The sequence below is a fragment of the Globicephala melas genome, chromosome 1 (genome assembly GCF_963455315.2).
Source record: "Globicephala melas chromosome 1, mGloMel1.2, whole genome shotgun sequence".
Taxonomy (NCBI): domain Eukaryota; kingdom Metazoa; phylum Chordata; class Mammalia; order Artiodactyla; family Delphinidae; genus Globicephala; species Globicephala melas.
In genome coordinates, this window is record NC_083314.1 from 105524099 (window position 1) to 105544301 (window position 20203).

The 20203-nt window shown below is 47.0% G+C and overlaps 1 protein-coding gene across 1 annotated transcript in view; it reads left to right on the top strand.

The window, feature by feature from the left end:
- The window catches only part of ABCA4 (ATP binding cassette subfamily A member 4), a 138756-nt gene extending 119672 nt beyond the window's left edge, over positions 1-19084 (top strand). The window contains exons 39-50 of the mRNA XM_060302615.1: positions 2001-2124; positions 2492-2621; positions 5010-5130; positions 5556-5618; positions 6672-6778; positions 8783-8924; positions 12620-12754; positions 13515-13618; positions 13705-13797; positions 15548-15797; positions 17309-17395; positions 18947-19084. Coding sequence (XP_060158598.1) covers positions 2001-2124; positions 2492-2621; positions 5010-5130; positions 5556-5618; positions 6672-6778; positions 8783-8924; positions 12620-12754; positions 13515-13618; positions 13705-13797; positions 15548-15797; positions 17309-17395; positions 18947-18982 — 1392 coding nt within the window. The 3' untranslated portion in view covers positions 18983-19084. The remainder of the gene's footprint in view (positions 1-2000; positions 2125-2491; positions 2622-5009; positions 5131-5555; positions 5619-6671; positions 6779-8782; positions 8925-12619; positions 12755-13514; positions 13619-13704; positions 13798-15547; positions 15798-17308; positions 17396-18946) is intronic.
- Positions 19085-20203: the final 1119 nt, after the last annotated feature.

Consider the following 20203-nt stretch of genomic DNA (forward strand, 5'->3'; position numbering starts at 1 on the left):
GTCCCCAGCACCTCTCTAGCCTTTCCCTCTCTCAGAAGGTCTTTGAAGTTGAGAGGGTTGGTACCAGCCAGAGCATCTGCACAGACGTCCTGTGGCCCCTGTCCCCACTCCTGCCTCTGGGCGCTGCTGGGAAGACCCAAAGCAAACCTGCACTAACCACCCAGTCCAATGGCCTCCTGAGAGCGACTCTTTCCCTGACCTTGTAAGGCTTTCTGTGGCCACTAAACAAGAAGCAAAACCCCATCTGTCCCATGACTGATAAAAAAACGTACCATGTCACAGTCAGACCCCAGAAGGGAGGTGGATGAGAATACAGACTCTGCCAATGGTCAGAGCATCCTGGAAGACTGAAAATGCTGCTCTTCAGAGCTGTTTTTGTCACAGGCTCACAGCTCACTAAGTCTTAGGCGAGCCTGTTACTTCAGAATAATTAAATAGCTTAAAGCAACTCAAAACATCCTCCCTCCTGCGGGCTGCACTCATTTAGCCAACAATTACCGAGCACACCCACTCCCCTGCATAAAAAAAAAAAAAAGCTGGTTTCTTTCACCTAAACTGTGGAATAGATGCTGCAGAATTTCCCAGGATGCCACAGGAGGCTCCCCAGGTCCCAGAGGCATCCACTAGGTAAGCACCATGTGATGAATGTGCTGATATAAACAAGCATGGCCCCAGGAACTCCCCTTCCAGTCAGTAAATGACCTGCACACCAAGTTAGGAACTGATATAAACCACAGTACGTGACATTCCATAAGGCACTGTATGGCAGAACATCAAAGGAGCAAGACAGATGAAACACTACAGACCAGAGTGGGCCAAAACAGCTGGACTGTGGGGGCCAAGAGGATCTTGGTAGAGGAATTAAGTTTGAGCCTGGCCTGGAATAAGTAGGATTTTATTATCCCATTTAATAAACAATGAGGTACCTTCTGTGAACTAATCATGTGTAAGGTGTTTAGGAAGGACACCAAAATGATTTGGACCCAGTTCCTGTTCTCTGGGGACCAGTGACTAGTGCAGAAAATAGGCAGGTAAACAAATAATTAATCATGGCAATGTGGTAAGTCCTGTGAGAGAGGATTGGATATTTTACCGTGGGAATCTGGAAAGGCTTATGAGAGAAGGGATTATTTGAGCTAGCTTTCTAAAGAAGGGCAGGAGTCTGCCAGAGAGCAGGAGGGGAAAGAGCATTCTTTCCAGCTAATAGCAATGGTCAATAGACGCTGCAAGTGCAAAGGCCTAGAGGCAAGAGAGCATAGTTCCTTCCAGGAGTAGTGGGGTGGGCCCGTGGGGAGGGGTGGATAGAAGGAGATGGGGTAACGTGAGCAAAAGTTCGGAGGCTGGAGAGGAAGGAGGTTGTGCAGCAGGGTTGGGCCAGAAGAGTGGGTCAGCCTCGCCCCCCCCGGCGTCCCCTCTGCCTGACACCGACACTTGAGGCTAAGGCAGCAAACACCTTCTACCACCCGAAAACAAGTCCCCACAACTCAACCCGGACGCCAGGGGAAGTCTCCAGCCGTCTTTCCTGCTGGTGACAGGTGCAGACAGCTGTAGCTGTCCTGTGGGGGCTGAGAAGCAGAGCTAGAAGATGCTCAGGGCCCCTCTCCCGTTTGGTACAAGGTAGGCTAAGATATTGCCAGTGACAGAGCCTCAGCCCCCAGTGTGGCTCACAGCTGTACCAAAGGAGAGAGCCTTGGGCCACACTCCCAGCAGCTGCATCTCCTGGTAACAAAAGCCCTGGAGCGTTCCTGTGTACTGTCAAAGCGAGTCTGCAGTGAAAGCTCCTCAAGCAGGCTGCCGGCTAGAGGCACCTCCTGTGAGTATTCCAAAACTTCCTATCTGCTTGACAGATCCCTCCGGTAGCCAGTCTGGCTGCTGCATCCCCTCTGGCTGCAGGCCTTCCACTGGTCCTGGTCCGTGAGGGCATCCAGGCCCCACCCCGCTCAGGAGGGGCAGCCAAGCTTGGCCTCCATCACTGACTGCCCTGCTTTTCTGTATTTCAGACACTGCTCAGGCTCAGTGCCGTGCTGAGGAAGCTGCTCGTTATCTTCCCCCACTTCTGCCTGGGCCGGGGCCTCATTGACCTGGCACTGAGCCAGGCTGTGACAGACGTCTATGCCCGGTTTGGTGGGTAGCAATCACATGGCCCTGGATCCTCCAAGGCCGGGAGGGCTGCAGTGGGAGTTCCTATGACAGACCTGCAGCCTGGGCTGGGGCCGGGGTCACCTGGTTGGTCTGGGATTTCCTGGACACTAGAAGGAATCGGAGTGCCTCCGTTTCCATGGCTAAGGAGACTAGGAGGGGTCAAGGGCAGTTCCTACTCTTCCCTACTCTCACTTGAGGAGCCGGTATGAGACCTGGGTTTGGCTCTGACTTAATCCCTTGCATAAGGCCTAGTCTAGCTGAGCCTAGTGTTGTAACTAGGTCTTTGGGGACAGCTGGGACAGTTAAGTGGACTTAATTCCTGTCGATTTCTGGTGGCCTCCATCCCCAGGTGAGGAGCACTCTTCAAATCTGTTCCAGTGGGACCTGATTGGGAAGAACCTGGTTGCCATGGCAGTAGAAGGGTTGGTGTACTTCCTCCTGACCCTCCTCATCCAGTACCAATTCTTCTTCAGCCTATGGTACGCTCGCGCCGCTGCCCTGAGGGTGCCAAGGCCAGCTCCTTGTGCCTGTCAGTCAGGAAACTTGATTTCAGATCCAAGTGGTCATCTCTTTCCTCATGAGCCCCACTCCATAAAGTTTTTTATGCTCTCGAAGCCTGGTTTGTTCTGAATAATACAAAGAGAGGTACATTAAAATAGGCACATTAGGATTTGTGCATATTTAAAGTTTAAAAGTTTAAACTTTAAAGTGTTTAAAATACAATGCTATTAATTTCAATCGCTAATATTTAATCCCATTCATTTAAGAAACAGATAGTCATATTAAATTGGATCATAGCATTGCAAATGATAATGATTCATTGGTATCCAAAGTACTAGGAAATAGATATATGCATTCATGAGAAAATAGACAAAGCGGGCCCCTATGCTAGTTAGAGATTTGAGAATGGGGACAGGGCAGGGAAGGAAGGGAGTAATATGGGGGTGACATTCGGGGTGAAGGCAGCCAGGTGCAGTGTGGAGCGGGTGGGGCAGTGATTGTGCCCCCCTGGCTGGGGAAGAAGGGGGTTCCTGCCAGCCCTGACCCACCCCAGCTGTGCCGTTCTTCCCATGCTCTTGCCTGAGGCCCTGCATCATTCCGAAGTGGGTGCTCAACCTTCCAGAAGGCAGCCCCCTCTGCCACCCAGGCTGACGTTTACTGGGCTCAGCCCAGAGGCCCAGATTGCAAATCGTGGGGCACTCAGAAGAAGCTTTCCCCGACAGTGTTTGTCTCTTGTTCTCTCATCCTCCCATGCTGAATGTGCTCACGTGTAAATAAAGATTCGGAGGACTTGTCTTGAGGTTTTGATCCACAGGGAATTGAATTGTTGGAAAGAGACTGAATGAGATAATGGGTGTCAACACACTTAGAATAAAACAACATGGCCGGTACGTGGTTCTAGTGTGGGAAAGACAGTGTGAGGAGTCGCTGTCCACGGAAGCCTCAGCCCTTACAGGACCCCTGCAGCTTTGGCCACATCTTAGGGGGCCTGGGGCAGGAGAGGGGGAGGAGTTATTTACTGAAACAGACTCCTTAGCTTCAGACTCTGGTGTCAGCACCATTGAGCATGTCCTGCCGCATTAGGCCGGAAAGAAGACCAGAGAAGTATTCCACAGTCTCTGGCTTCAAGAAGACAGCCATGGCCATACTGAGAAGCAACCAGGAAAAGAGAGGAAGGAGAGGGAGGAAGAAGAGGTGCTCTTGGTAGAGGACACGCCTGCCTGTGGGGAGTTCAGGATGTCCGTGAAAGGAGAGGGGGAGGGGGATGAGAGATGGGCCTGGAGAGGAGAGCAGAGCCAGGGGGTGAAATGCCCCCCACCTTGGTGAGGCTGAGGGCAGCAGAAAGCTGTCGGGGTGTTTTGCTCAGGGGAATGACATGATCTGCTGGGGTTAGAAGGGGGAGACCAGACAGGAGACCGCTTTGGCACCCAGGCGTGAGACAGTGGTAACCTGAAAAGGAATGGGGTCATTAGGAGATGGAATAAAAGAAGTTGATTGGGTAAATAGTAGGAAGTCTGTTAGACAGTACTTAGTAATGAACTGGATATGGCCAGGGAGGAAGGAAGGAAAGCGTGGAGGTCAGGGTGTTCAGGGAGGGTTTCAGAGAAGACGCTGTGCTTTTAAGGACGAGGAGGATTCTGCTCCACAGGGCAGGAGAACGAGAACACTGAGCCCCTGGCGGTGCCTGCGGGGGCTCGAGCTGGGAAAGGCTAGCATGGGCTGGGGACCATGGGTAGATCGAACGGTTGGCGGAGGAGTTAGTCCAAGAGATAAATGGGAGAGCGGGTGGGAAGGGTAGGTGGAGCCTGACTGCAGGGCTCTGGGATTTCAGCTGAGGAGTTAGGGCTTTAACGTACACCTGATGGAGAACTATGGTTGGGGGCACGAGATAACCTGATGGACTAAAAGAAGTGGGAGGCTTGGGCACTAGTAACTATCATTTGCTGAGTGCTTGCCATAGATGAAGGGTTTTTTCATGAAAACAGCTCTCAGGTTAGGAGTCTTGACTCTGTGCCAGACACTGTGCCAAGTGCGTCTCCACCACAGTCCCATGAGGCACATGCTCTTACCAGCCCCTCCCTGTCTTATGGTTGAGGGAGGTGAGGTTTGGAGAGGTTCTGTGACATGCCCAGAGTCACACATGGGAAGGCCAGGGCTGGCGCCCAGGGCAGACTCTGGACTCGAGCACTTGCCCTCTCTGCCTAATGCCTAACGCCTCTCCTGTGGGGAGTCCTTTTGAGAGTTCAAGCCTGCGGGGATGGAAGGCCAGGCTGAGGCAGAAGCCAGGGAGTGGGAAGAATGTCAGAGGAAAAGAACAGTGTCAAGGATGCTGTACACCAGCTCACTGTCCTCTTTTCTTCATCTAGGACTGCCGAGCCTGCTAAGGAGCCTATCATAGATGAAGATGATGATGTGGCTGAAGAAAGACAAAGAATTATTAGTGGAGGAAATAAAACTGATATCTTGAGGCTAAATGAACTAACCAAGGTAAGGGAATAGTTGCCGGCGCGTTAGTTTGGAGGTGCCGGTTGGACCAGAGGTGGCGGCACGTTGTAGTTTGCCTTCTGTAGAATAAGCAATACGCTTATCCAGGCAATTCCTTTCCCTAATTTTATGTGAGGTTATAAAACCTCTGTGTTATAACTTGTCTTCCAAGAACACTCAATGCACTTGCCCTAGTATTCATCTTGGGCACGGACACAGGGCCTCAGTGACAGCCACTGCAACTGAGCCCCGCTAATCTTTCTCCGTTCCATTTCCACACAGGGGGTCAGCTTCGAGACTCAGTGCTCACAGCACCTCTCTGCACATTCGTGTCAAAATGTAACCTTCGCCTAAACCATCCTTTGCCCTCTTACCCTCCCTACTTAACCCTCTCTCAGTCCTCAGTTCACTTTCTCTGGACCTTACAGATTTATTCAGGCAGCTCCAGCCCAGCGGTGGACAGGCTGTGTGTGGGAGTCCGCCCCGGAGAGGTGGGTACTCTGCAGGCCACATGTGAAAGGGCCTCAGAAAATCAGCTCCTATGCATGTCTCTGGTCTCCTCTCAAGCAGAGCTGGCCAGCAGACGTAAAACGTGTGCCACCATAGGTCAGGTCATTCTGATTTTCTAGTAGCCACAGGAAAAAAGTAAAAGCAGGTGAAATTAATCTTAATCATTAATTTTATACAATATATCTGAAATAGTATCACTTCAACATGTAATTCGTATAAAACATTATGAGATATTTTACATTCTTTTTTGTTATTGTTCTAAGTCTTCAAAATCTAGTGTGTGTTTACCTTATAGCTTATAGCACACGTAGATCATTTCAAGTGCTCAGTTACCACTGTCAAGGAGGAAAAATTCTCCTTCCTGCTACCCTCTTAGGTTCTGGGGCTGGAGCTCTGTCAGCTGGCCTGACCAAAGACCGGTTAACAGGAGAAAAACAAAGAGAAGTTTGTTACCATGTGTACCGTACATACACAGGGGAGAGGACTACCCCAAAGGGGTGGTTAGAACTTGGGCTTATATAGCATCTTAGCAAAGGAACAATACATTTTTAGGGAAGTTGCAAGACAAAGGAAAGGAACTTATAGTTTCTAGGGTGGCAAATTGTAGGAAGGCAAGTATATGGGTAACTAATAGTAGATTAAAGGCTAGTTAGTAAAGTTTGTTATATAGATTCCTCTGGTTTCATCTCCAAGCTGGTAAGAGTCTAAAGTTGTCTCCAGTGATTAATTTTTGTCCATCTTGGTAGAGAGGCAAGGGAAACACCTTGTAAATTTATGTCCTGCTTTGAAGCAAATAGGGGGGAGGGCAGAGAGCTTTTCTTATATTTGCTTCTTCTCATTTTCCTTTGGCTCAAAAGCATCCTTATGCCAAAGTGACACATTCTGCTGCCTTATACCGTACATGGCTAGTGACCTCCACAAAGGCAGCACAGGCCTAAAATGCCTCCCCCCACCCCACACACTTGCCCCAGGACCTGACACTCCAGACCTTCCTGGGCTCTAGGGCGAGGCCAGTTCTGTGTGTTCTCCCTCAGTGCTTTGGCCTCCTGGGAGTGAATGGAGCTGGCAAAACAACCACATTCAAGATGCTCACTGGGGACAGCACAGTGACGTCAGGTGATGCCACCGTCGCAGGCAAGAGGTGAGTGTCCTGCTCATCCTGTCTCAGGGTGTCTCTCCCAGGTCCTAAGCCATGTCCTTGTCCCACCATAGGAAGGGTAAGCATTGACCCTGTATCTGAGGGTGACTCTGAGAGTCTGAAAGATATATGCAGAAGGGTGGACCTCCCAGAGGACATGGTCCAAAAAGTCTAGGACATAGACTCTCTGGAAAATTTAATTGAATTGTGATTGTTAAGAGATTCCTCTGTTAGCGTGAATTCTAGGAAAGCTCTGAGAAGTACCAAATCAGTGGTTCTTAGTCTTTTGTGGTTCATAAACATCTCACCCTTTGATCATCTGATGAACACACGCACCTTCTTCCTATAAAAATACACCAGTGTTTCCCATTACCTCTCTTCCTACGTTCTTTGCATTTTGGGGAATTTACTGAGCCCTGAAGCACATTTATGACCCTACAGGAACTCCTGGACCCCAGGTTAAGAACCTCTGTGATGACACATCCTTTCTCTGGGTTGGGTTTCTAGATGGGGGATGGTTTGGGGCCCTCAGAGGCCTTATTCTGCATTGGCTATTTCTGTGTCAACACTTGACTTTGCAGGCCAGGGTTCCTCTATAAAGGGAAAACTGGCATGTGCCCTTGGATTCTGGGAGGGTGCCTGCTGCTCTCTGAAATAAAGAGGATGGAAACAGACTGGTCATCCACAGGACAGTACAGAGAACATGAGCCTGCATTTGTCTGCCTCTTTCCAGGCTACCCTTTGAACAGCAGAGCTCACACACATTAGATGTGCCCAGAGAAACTCTCTGCCCTGGTTGATGGGTGGAGTTAGGCACTGCTGATATCTAACCAACTTCTGCTTGACTAGGGAAAGCCATCCTCAATATGGCCCAATGCTCCCTGGGTAGGGAGAGTCCTAAGCATTCTTCACTGGTTCAAATAGGATGAATTTGATTCCCCAGCCATCCCTGTTGGGTCTAGAGCAAAGGGAATGGCAGAGGTGGAGCCATGGCTGGGTCTATCTCATCTTCAGATCTAGCTTAGCCAAGCAAATGACTTCATGATGGTAACAAAGGGGAAAGGGCAGGGAGTGGAGGTGGGGGCACAATAGGTTTTAACATGAGACATCGAGTTATAGTCCGAGTGAGACACAGATGCCCAGAAGGTAAAACCAAGACAGAAGAAGCTAGAAAGAACGTATAGGTTTAAGACACAGGATTCAGGTTCTTCAGTGGAGTAGTTCCTATGAATTTGGTGAAGTACACTCCTTGCTTCTCTGGGTGGTTTTAATTGGCCCAGCCATACCTAAGTAGTTTTTGTCATAGTGGGGAACTACATGGCCTCTCTCTGTCCCATCCTGTTGCATACTGTTGCATCCATCCTTTATTCACAGACCCTAAGCTATAAGAGAAGGGGGAAAGAAATTAGATCAGTCTATGGACAGTTTATTTTTTCATCAAGGCAATATATTTTCTAGCGGGAGAGAATATATTGGTCAAAGGGAGTTGATAGACTCAGTTCGTTTCATTTCTTCTTCTCTTCTGCCAGCCTCTTGCTCTAGGTGGTGATCTGATTGGTTCCTCTTTCACTGACTGTATCTCTGCCACTAAACACAAATGGAGAAATTTACTTCCATCGGAAAGCACACGTCTTCTCTAGCGACTTTCCAAATGTTTGAAAGAGATCAAAAACCACTAGTCATTTTCTTAAATTTGATCTTCCCTTTGTTTTTAAGAGGTGAACCAATCCAAAAGCATAGCTGTCTCTGGGTAGCAGGTATTCAGTTTATCCTAGACAGGGAAACGGGAGAATCTGACTGGATTCAAAGCTCAGAACTCCTGGAGTTTATCAGTTTCTAACCAAACCGCCCCTGCTCTGATTGCTAAATGTCATGCACATTTCTAAAGCAAAATAGGAGAAGAGAAGAGGCAGCTTTCTTATCTTATTGGCAGAAACTCCTCCAGCCCTAGGTCTCTGGTCACCCACTTTGCAAAGGAAACCTGCTAACTGCTTTTTCTTCTTGCAGTATTTTAACCAATATTTCTGACGTCCATCAAAGTATGGGCTACTGTCCTCAGTTTGATGCAATCGATGACCAGCTTACAGGGCGAGAACATCTTTACCTTTATGCCCGGCTTCGAGGTGTACCAGCAGAGAACATCAAGAGGGTAAATAAACATGGTTTGTTATGGCTACTCGAGAACCTGTTTTATGAGAATGCATTTATTTAGAGATGGGAAAGCTGGAGCACGCTATCCATTTATTCATTCAACAAATGCTCGACTGAGTGTCTGCTACGTGTCAAGTACTGTTCTGGAAAACAAGGGTATAGCAGTGAACAAAATAGATAAAAAAAAAGTCCTGCCCTAATACCTAACAAAACGATATACACATTTACCCTTTGATCCGGTACAAAATGCATATGCACAAGGTTATTCACTGCATTTTACTCATAAAATATGGGAAATTAGCTAAATGTTCAGACATAGGAAATTGGCTGAATAATTTGTGATAAATACATACAATAAGGTCTTATGCAGCTGTAAAAAGGAAGAAAGCAAAGAAAATCTCTGAACTGATATGGAGTTCTTTCTAGGAGATATAGTTAAGTGAAAAAAGCAAAGTGCAAAAGAGCACATGTAGAATGCTAATTTTTAGTGTAAGAAAGTAGGAAAAATAAGAAAGCGTAAATATGTCTGCTTACCTTTACAAATAGAAATATAGGAAGGATAAACTGGAAAACAATAAATGTAGTGGTCAGCAAGAGAGAAATGGGAGAGAATAACACTTCTCTCAGGGTATTTTTTTGGTATAGTTTAAACTTTTAGAAGCATGTTAATGTTCTACATATTCAAAAAAATAAAACTAAATCAGTAAGAATGAAAAAGAGGTAAAAATGAAAACAAAAAGAAAATCCTAACACTGAAAGCAAGCTAAAATAAATTAATCCAATTTTATTTCAAATGAATGTAATAATCATACAGGAGGGGAGGAAAAGAACTAATACAAATAACTGATGATACAATATTTGACAGTATATCCTCAGTCTTGGGCAGTTAGAGCAGAAAGAAAGAGCTACAAGCAAATTATGAGCTCTTTTTAGTTGATTTGTTTCTTTAGTGGCATGGGCAAAGCAATTCTGAAACAATTTTACATGGTTTGTAGGACTAAGTAAATGAATAAATGTGTTTATGTTGTTTGGAGCCAGAGTTCTCAGTGTGGAAGAAGAGACATACAAATATGAAAAGGGGGAAAGTAAGAAAGAATTCTGTAAGGATGGATTGGAATTGGAGCTATTACTGTGAACTCATGAAATAGTTGTGTGCTTATGTTTGTGCATGCATGCCGTATGAGCTCATGTATATTGTACATATGTGTACATAGGTATGTGCATGTGTGTGTATGTTTGTGTGTGCATATATCTGTCCTCTGAAAAGGCCAAGAAGCAAAAATACCCCAGTAAAAATGAGTATATCTAAGTGTCCAGATTTTGATCTCTAATACCATTCCCCACTAAAAGGAATTATGACTCTTCAGACAACTGACAAATTCCAGGGCTGAGACACCATAGGTAAAATGAGCCTGGAACATCTTATTAAGTCAGAAAGTAAAGAGTGCTTTAAAAAAAAAATGATAGAGGCATGTCATAAGTGCACAGGAGCCATCTTGAAGGGGCTCCCAATGGCCAAATGTGGGACTATTTAAGCATCAACATAATTAAATACCATGACAATTATAAAACATTGGAGGAAAAGTAGGGATTTATAACTCCATATTGTTAAGTAGATAAGTAAATAATCAGGAGAGAAGGGATGGTTCTTGCCTACAGTCAGATGCTGAGAGCCACCTAGTTAGCGTGCAGGAAGTTGCAGAGCTCAAAACTCATTCTGCAAGGATCAGAGTAAAGACTGGGTGTGACAAGATTTGTGGTTGCTGAGTCTAGGGGAAATTTTTTATGAAAAGCAAGATATTTTTATGGCTTAAAAGTGTCTCCCACAGATTGCTTATTGGTTGTGAGGGGGAAGCCTGATAATCTTACAGTGGAGAAATTAGACAACACTTTAACTGGGTACTCAAAACCACCATCACCACTGAGGCTCAGATGGACATCCCATACCCCTAGATGTGATACCCTGAGAAGGACACAACTTCACCTACAGAATATTCTGATTGGGATGCATAACCTGAACCTTACCATGAGAAAACATTTGACAAGATCTAGAGAAACATTCTATTTAAATATATATATATATGTATATATGGGTTGTATCCTTAAAAATTATCAAAGTCATAAAAGACAAGGAATGGCAGAGAAAGCCTATGGAGATGTTCCTGATCACAGGAGGCTAAGTAGACACAGTGACTGAATAATGTACACTACACTGAAGCCTGTTCTGGAGAGAAAATAGTGCTGGAAAGGACATTACTGAGTGAATTGGAAAAATCAGACTGTGAAGGGTAATAATCTAGATAAAAGTATCATGACAGGGCTTCCCTGGTGGCGCAGTGGTTGAGAGTCTGCCTGCCAATGCAGGGGACGCGGGTTCGTGCCCTGGTCCAGGAAGATCCCACATGCCGTGGAGCGGCTGGGCCCGTGAGCCATGGCCACTGAGCCTGCGCAGTGAGAGGCCCGTGTACCACCAAAAAAAAAAAAAAAAAAGTATCATGACAATATTAAATTTACTGACAATCATAACTGTACTGTGGTTATGTAAGAGGATGTCCCTATACTTAGGAAATAGACACTGAAGTATTTAGGAATGAAGGGCCAAGTATAACTGACCCTCAGATGAGTCTGAAAACATTGTGTGTGTGTGTAAGAGAAGGAGAGAGAAAAATAGACTAAGAGTCTATGAGTGTTCTTTGCACTATTCTTATTCTTACACGATTCTGTCAGTTGGGGACTATTCCAAATTAAAAGTAAAAAATGGAGCTTATATTCTAGTGGGAGGGACAGACACTAAAAAGATAAACAAGTAAAATATACAATACATTTGAGAGTAAAAAGTCCTTAGGGGAAAAATAAAGCAGGGAAGAATTGTGGGGTATGCACTTTTAGGTAGGGTGGCCCAGGGACAGCTTCACAGAGGAAGTGACTTCTGGGTGAAGACCTGAGTGAACCATGTGGATATCTGGGGGAGAACATTCCAGATAGAGGCGCAGAAGGCAGAGGCATGGTGGGCCTGTCTCCGAGAGACCTCCCTAGCTCTCCTTCCGTGCACATGCACGTGCACACACGCACACACACAGTATTCTCTGTCGTAGTTTACTGTTGAGTTCCCTCAAAGCGCTGTTACAATCTGTCATTATTCTGTGTATTTTGGTTGTCTGTCACCACCCCCTGCCATCTGTGAGTACAGCAGCAATGGCCATGTTCACCATTATTCTTTAGCACCTTCTATGCCTGGTTCATAGAAGGTGCTCAATAAGTATATAATAGATGCACACACAAGACTTCAAGTGTGACCGTGATGAGGGGTGGTATCAACAGGTCTGGGACCCACCATCTTCTTAAACAGACCCTAGGACTCTTCCTCTTCTACTCCTAGCCATAGTCCAGGACACTGGGTGAGAAGCATTGTCCGACTCTTTTAAAGCTGAAGGCCATTTCTCAGGGGGCTACACCCAACGGGTGTGGAGCAGACCAAACCACATGGAGATCTAAGGCCCACAGTGGAAAGGAGACATCTGGCCCTTGAAGGCCACAAGCCACCCCCTGAGCCAGCAGGTGGTCCTTTTTCAGCCTAGCTGGGTCTGTCATCCTGAAGGTGTGTGATCTGGGAGCCCAAGACTTTGAGTTGGTGGAGGTTTGGGGTGTTTGCTTGTTTGTTTATCCCAAATGGGATTTCTTTCTCTTCCCTAGGTGACAGACTGGAGTATTAAGAGCCTGGGCCTGTCTCTCTACGCAGACCGCCTGGCCGGCACCTACAGTGCAGGCAATAAGCGGAAACTCTCCACAGCCATTGCACTCATAGGCTGCCCACTGCTGGTGCTACTGGTGAGCACCACCGGGACCACCAAAGGGCTTGCAGGAGCTGAGTGCTGCATCCTGTTGTCGGGTCAGCAGATTTAGAAAACGCAGCGGGCTGTGTTTGTCTGGGTTTTTGCCTGTTCTGCTCGTTTTGAGTATATCAGCCCAGTGTTTGGTTCACAGCTCTTGGGGGGAGATAGAGTCATAACACATTCTTACTGTGAGTTCCTGGGAAGCCTCTTGGGGGCTGCAGGCTCTAGCAGGGAAGTTCACCCCCTCTGCAGAATGTCAGGGACTGGTCAAAATTTTTACTGCCTGACAAGGCCTGTCTGGGGTCCTAACTGGACAGGCGCACTGGCCTGGAGCAACAGCCCATGTGGATCTCACCAAAGCTGGACCAGGCCTGAGGCCCCCATACCCATGTAGTCTGGGGTTTATGAAGGCATGGATCACAGGCCTTGGAGGGACCTTGAAAATCACCTGAGCTATCTTCCTGCCTCCTTGCAAACATATACAGAGGATTTTTTTCCTTTTTTTAAGATAACTCTATCATTGCCTTAATCAACCTTAACCCATTCACGGGCTGAGACGGGTCTAGAGGTGTGCATGATGTTTCTTCACGGTCCTGATTCACCTCCCGCCTTCCATGCCCTGTGCTGGCTTCCCCGGGTCTTGCCCCACGGGGGAGTGAATTTGTGTTTTGTCTGCCAGAGAGCAGAGCTGCTCAGAGGGAGTCAGCCAAGGAGGGTGCCGGAACCAGCCCCCTGTCCTCTCTGCCTCCCCACAGGATGAGCCCACCACAGGCATGGACCCCCAGGCACGCCGCATGCTGTGGAACACCATCATGAGCATCATCAGAGAAGGGAGAGCCGTGGTCCTCACTTCCCACAGGCAAGAGATTCCCAGGGACTGGGGTGGAGCGGGCGGGCAATGGAGTCCGGTCCTCCCAGCCCTCACCTGCTCTCCCCCGCCCCCAGCATGGAGGAGTGCGAGGCGCTGTGTACCCGGCTTGCCATCATGGCGAAGGGCACCTTTCAGTGTCTGGGCACCATTCAGCACCTCAAGTACAAGTAAGGATATGGTGGGGATTGCCTTTATTACCTTCTGGGGAGAAAGGGGCAGTCAACCAGGCCCTGTGCTCTCTACTAACATGTGGGGGAGTCCTGCTGCCCCCTCATCCCACGGGCAGCGGTGTCGGGGCCTCATTCTGCTGCAGTAGATGGAGAAAGCTGTTGTGCTGAATGTAACTCCTCTCTGTTGAGCTAACTGCCTATGGCTGAAGGCTCACCGAGTCTCCAGATGGGGATTCTGATCGGGGCAAATGCAGAGCCCAGTTGGGATGAGGGAGGGTCACTACCACTGCCTAATTATCCCACCACTTAGCCCAGCAGATCCAGAATCCATGACCCATTTAATAAGAGTCCACAACCTTGGTAGGAATGATTCAGAGACCAAACGGCCTGAGCAATCAGTGTTCCTTTCTGCCATGTCATATGCTTTTGAATTTGAGAAATGACCATGTATCATATGACAAACCAGCAATGCCAGTCATCTTCAGCAGGATTATCCCGTCCCTGTAAATTGTAGACTGCTGTAAATAATGTGTTATTAATAACAGTTTGTGCGCCAAAGCCGACAGTCACTTAAAATAAGGTTTTTTTAAGAATGTCATGCTCCTTTGCCTTCTGATACGCTTTATAAACTGTGAAGGGTGGACTATAGTTATCACTCATTGATCAGAGATAAATGAGAGCCCAGGACAGAAGAGTCACCATGCCCGTTGGTGAAAGGAAGAGAACCTAATGCACCTCATCTACACCAAGACGCTTCATCTCCATGTATCCAGGAGAGTGTCTTGCACGATACACGTCACGCTTCATACACATCATACAGATAAGTGGTTGAGAGGAAGGTCTAGCAGATGAGCTGCATTTGGGCACTTGACCCATGATACCTTGAGCAGCTACAGCTTGCACACTACACAGATATCTAGGGGGACCTCAGCATGTGAGGTCACCAGACCCACGTCAGCAACTTACAGTGGCCACCTGCTGGAGACACGATTGCTCCCTACTCCTTTCCCTCTCAGTCCTCAATATCCCCATGGGAGAGCACGTGAGAGGGAATGTTCCCATGTGGAGGATGGTCGATTTTCCGGGCTTGAAAGGTAAAGGCATTTTATTGTAAAGGGGAACAATCCTGGATCATGGAGAGAGCCCTGAAGTAAGTATACCCTGCTGTAAGTGTGAAGGGAAGCCAGCTCGCCATGCATTCACTCTGGTGGACCATTCTTTATCCACAGGTGGGTGACCTGGTGAGGGGAGGAGGGAAGCACCAATGGCCCTGGCCCTGGCAGCTCCATTTGTTCTGGAAGCTTTCCCAGGGAAGAGCTGCCTTCCCAAACTTTGCTCTCACCAGGCCAGTCTCTTAAAGGGCCGGGCAGTCTTTCCACCACCAAGTAAGCACTGGGCAGCCTGTGATCTCAGCACAGGGCTCAGACCACCCTTGACTTCAGCAAGTATGTTAAAGGGCAAGGAGCAGGGAACACCCATGTCTCCAAGAGGTGGACACAGGAAGCTGTGACACAGGTCTGGAGACCCACTTCACCACACAAGGCATTTAGACCTCTAAAAACTAGTATCAAACCACTTCTCCAGGAACCATCATGGCCCTTTTAATCCTAGTTTTAAACATGTACACTAGGTCTATAGTACATGCCTTTAATCCCCAATATTTTTGATGAGTCTAGTCCTCATTTCAGGATTTCCTTAGACCCAACTGCTAACAGGCCTGTACCACACTGCCATGTGCTTCCCTCAGGTTTGGAGATGGCTACATCGTCACAATGAAAATCAAATCCCCGAAAGACGACTTGCTTCCCGACCTGGGTCCTGTGGAGCAGTTCTTCCAGGGGAACTTCCCAGGCAGCGTGCAGAGGGAGAGGCACTACAACATGCTGCAGTTCCAGGTCTCCTCCTCCTCCCTGGCCAGGATCTTCCGGCTGCTCGTCTCCCACAAGGACAGCCTGCTCATCGAGGAGTACTCAGTCACACAGACCACGTTGGACCAGGCAAGGCCGAGAGGGAGCCACGTGCAGAGCGGGGCCGGGCAAAGGCTGGGCTAGAATCCACACGAGAACGAGGCAGGACATGCCCAAGTGCCAACACTCTAGTCCCTCTGTCCATTAGGGCAAAACTTGGAATATCAGAAATTGTCTTCTAACAACATTTCAGCCATCAGCAGACTTCACGGACCTTTTCACAGCATCCTTCCCAACAACTCTAGGACATTATTTCTTCTTCCTGGTTTGTGGTGGTGGCCATTTTTTTCTTTTCAAATCAGCTTTACTAATGCTTAATTTAAATACAGTAGAAAGCACCCACTTGAAGTGTACAGTTCAGTGAGTTCTGATAAATGTGTGCCATGTGTCAGGTTTTTCAACGTGATCGCTTTTTATTGTGGTAAAAAATACATATAAATATATATATATATATATATATATATCATAATTAACCTTTTTTTTTTTTTTTTTTGAGGTATGCGGGCCTCTCACTGTTGTGGCCTCTCCCGTTGCGGAGCACAGGCTCCGGACGCACAGGCCCAGCAGCCACGGCTCACGGGCCCAGCCGCTCCGCGGCATGTGGGATCTTCCCAGACCGGGGCACGAACCCGTGTCCCCTGCATCGGCAAGCGGACGCTCAACCACTGCACCACCAGGGAAGCCCATAATTAACCATTTTTAAGTGGCATTACACTTCAGTGGCATTAAGTATTGATAGGTTCACATTGTTGTGCAACCATCACCACCATCCATCTTTAGAAATTTTTCATCTTCCCAGACTGAAATTCTATATTCATCAAGCAATAACTCCCCGTAACCACTCCCCCAGCCACTGGTAACCACTGTTCTACTTTCTGTTGACTACTCCACGTACCTCATATGAGTGGAATCATATGATATTTGTCCTTTTGTGCCTAGCTTATTTCAGTTGACATAATGTCCTCAAGGTAAATCCACATGGTAGCATGTGTTAGAATATCCTTTCTTTTTAAAGTTGAATACTATTCAGTTGCATGTATATGCCATGTTTTGTTTATCCATTCATCCATATGGACATTTGTTTCTGGGTTTCATTGGGGTTTTTTTGGTTTTTAAATAAACACCCTTAAAGACTATTCAGTAAAGCAGTGGAAATAGGCAAGTCTCTGTTTACCCTTTGAGGAGCTTCTTATCAGCATAAGCAGGTGGAGGCAGGGACAGGCACACTGAAGAGAGGAGGAAAGTGGGGAGATCCGCTCCTGTTCTGCTGGCTTGGGATATTTTAGTTACTCCTTTAGAGTTTCAGGAGGACACCGGTAGCTGAGACTCTGTCTTGCCTTGTTGACCTTTTAATCCTCCTGTGGGCACTCCTTTGGCTTAGCTCACAATTCCAAGAAAAAGCCCTGTGCCCTGGGCAGGGCACAAGCTGCTCCAGCAGGGCTGTAGTTAACTGGGGAAAACAGAAAGCAAAGTGGGTGGCTGGGTGGAAGATGCCATTTTCTGGAAACATCTACCTACTCTTGCTCTTCCCCTGCCTCCAGGTGTTTGTGAACTTTGCTAAGCAGCAGACTGAAACTCATGACTTCCCTTTGCACCCTCGAGCTGCTGGAGCCAGTCGACAGGCCAAGGTACCCCTGCTACCCCTTCCCCGTCCCCTGCTTGAGGCAGATTCTTGGCTCAGGGACCCAACTGGTCCACTGGGCCTGAGGGGCCCCAAGGCCCAGATATGCCTCCTGCAGAGAGCCCCGCCCATACCAGACCCCCACCGCCGCCCTGCCTCTCCTCACCTGTCCTGTGCTGCAGGACTTTTCAATCAGTAGTTGTGTAGTTTCCTTTTATAATCAGGAAACCTTTGGGTGGTATGGGAGAGCATTTTTGAAAAGAACTTTCCCGCATAGTTTTGCTTACAGCAAAAAAGCACTTGGATTTTGGAAATAAGCAGGGAAGATAGGAGAGAATATTAAAACATTTCAGTTGTTGGGATACTTGAGATATATGTCTGATCGTATGTTTGAGTCTCAAAGGAAGGAAATTAACTGGCACTCATTTCAGTGGTGGACTCGTTTGGTTAGGGCAAGACTTATTGTCTGTTTTGTGAAGAGGGCTCTTTGTTCTTTATCAAAATATCAAGACGATGAAGGAAGAAACAACAGAAGGTATGCATCCTGGCCTGTGATAACTCGGGGTAGGTGCCTCCAGGTTCCTGCCCTGACACAGCGCCCCATGTAAGGAGCACATTAATCCTAGTTCCCCAGAAAGAGAACAAGAGAGATCTGGAGAAAGTTCTGGAGGAGGTGCCAGGATCCAGGTGCCTTGGCCTAAGCCTGGGATGTTAAAGGGCCCAATTAACTCAGCCATCCTCTCCTGACTTACCTGGAGAGTAAATCAAATAAAAGCAAAGCATTTTTCCAATAAACAAAGAATGCAAAGCCTTATTTCCCATGAAGTTCTCATTCCTCCCACCAGTTTCTTGATTGCAAGAAAAACCAAGTGTAGGTAATGACTGAAACACTCCTTTCCAAGGCACGGCTTGGGATGAATTTTTCCCCTTTCTCTTGACCAGTGGAGACCTAATGGCTACTTAGCAAAGCTGACTTTGCCCAGAAATGCCTAAGTAAAGGCACCAGGGAAAGTGAGTTTTGCTGAGATTTTCCAGCCACTCTTTCTAATTTATAGATCTCGTAGTTGCTGTTTACACCAGTAGAAAATTATTCTTTGAAAGCCGCTTGCAGTTACAAATCCTTTTTATAACTCAATATATAATTAGGTAGCAAAAGTGTTTCCTAGAGCTACAAATGGTCTCTGCACCCCAACCTGGCATATGCCCTCTTAAAGGGCTAATACTAGGTCATCTCTGGGCCTGACAAGGGGCACTCACAGGCTATGATCTGCAGCATTTAATTCCAAACTTCCCCCCTTATTAGATTTGACCATTTTTCTGTTTTTTCTGTCACATTTTAGCATACAAATATTAGAAACCTACTGCAACACTTTTATTAAATTGGTATCTTTCTATAATAAATTTGTGATTCAAAACCTAACTCTTACTCTATGACGTACCACCCTTATAAAGGTTCACAGAAATCCTCCTGCATAGCGTTGTACATAAATGTCATGAAACAAACAGTAATAATGTTTCTGTTTACATTATCCCACTTTAAAACAATTTTCCTCTGTAGGAAGTGGACAAAGGGAATTCTGCACCTCAAGGATGACCTAAATGGTGACTTCTGGGCTTTTGAGACAGTAAGAACATGATAACTTTCTTGGGCTAAAAAACACACCAAAAGGCACCATAGGAAGTCGTACGGAGGGCGTAGCTGACGTGCATGTCAGCATGTAGCGCGTGGGGCGGGGGTGGGGTAGGGGTGTGGGCATGAGTCTTTAAAACGTCTGGATTGTAGAATCAGAAGGACCTGCAGGATCATCGGCTCCAACCTTTACAGACAAGGAAACAAGCATAAACTGTAAGCTTGGGTGATCTGATAGACTTCAGTGCCCTCAGCTGAGCTTCCTTCAGAGATTGACTGACAGCTATTTGACTTGAAATCTAAAAGCCATCTCACCACCTCTCCAGAAAACTGAGATGAGAAGAGTCCATCTGATCTCCTTCTACACTGCTTGTGTTTCCGCTGCAGCTGGAAAGGAACTCTGGGCAGCTGGAAGTGCAGGAGCCTTTGCCATATGGTCGTTCAGTCAGGCCAGCCAGCATAAGTAATCCCTTGGCAGCAGAAACAAACATATGTGAGGCACACAGCGAATTCCAAATGGGGGCTCTTTTAGAAGGAAACCAGAACTGACTTGCTCACCTGGAACACCTGATGGTGAAACTGACCCAGCCAAATGAGTGCAAAACCCTTTTCATCGGGACCACAGAAGTGGAAAACTCGGTCCATCTTCCTACGGGCTGTGGCCTCCACACTGCTCTCATTTCAAGTTGGTCTGCTTTTTTCTGTGTGTGTTTTATTTTTAAGGAGAAAATAAAATGCAAACATACTTATCACAAACTATCCAAATTCACTGATCTCCCTGTGTGCACCATCTGGTATAGATTTAGACATTCTTTGTGCCTCTATGGCTTCCCATCATTGCGTGAGCTTCTGTGAGAATTATTACCACAGGAGTGCCTGTCACAGCAAGATTCTGCAATGCTGTGGTGGAAATGAATGGACTAGTCTTGATGTTCCATGTCAAGTCAGCTTCATATGGTTTGAAGACAATACCCAACTGGCAATGCATGTAAACATTATCCACTGTCAGCTGGGTATTATTTGCATCTAGGTTTTCCGTCTGTTTGCCCAGCTTATTTGAATGCCTATCTCATAGGTATAATTAAGACAGGATACAAAGAGGCAAGAACAGGTGAGAGTGGCTCTTTGGTTGGTGATGAGATCCAACATGTCTTTGTAACTGTTTGAAGATGCTGAGGCCGTTTC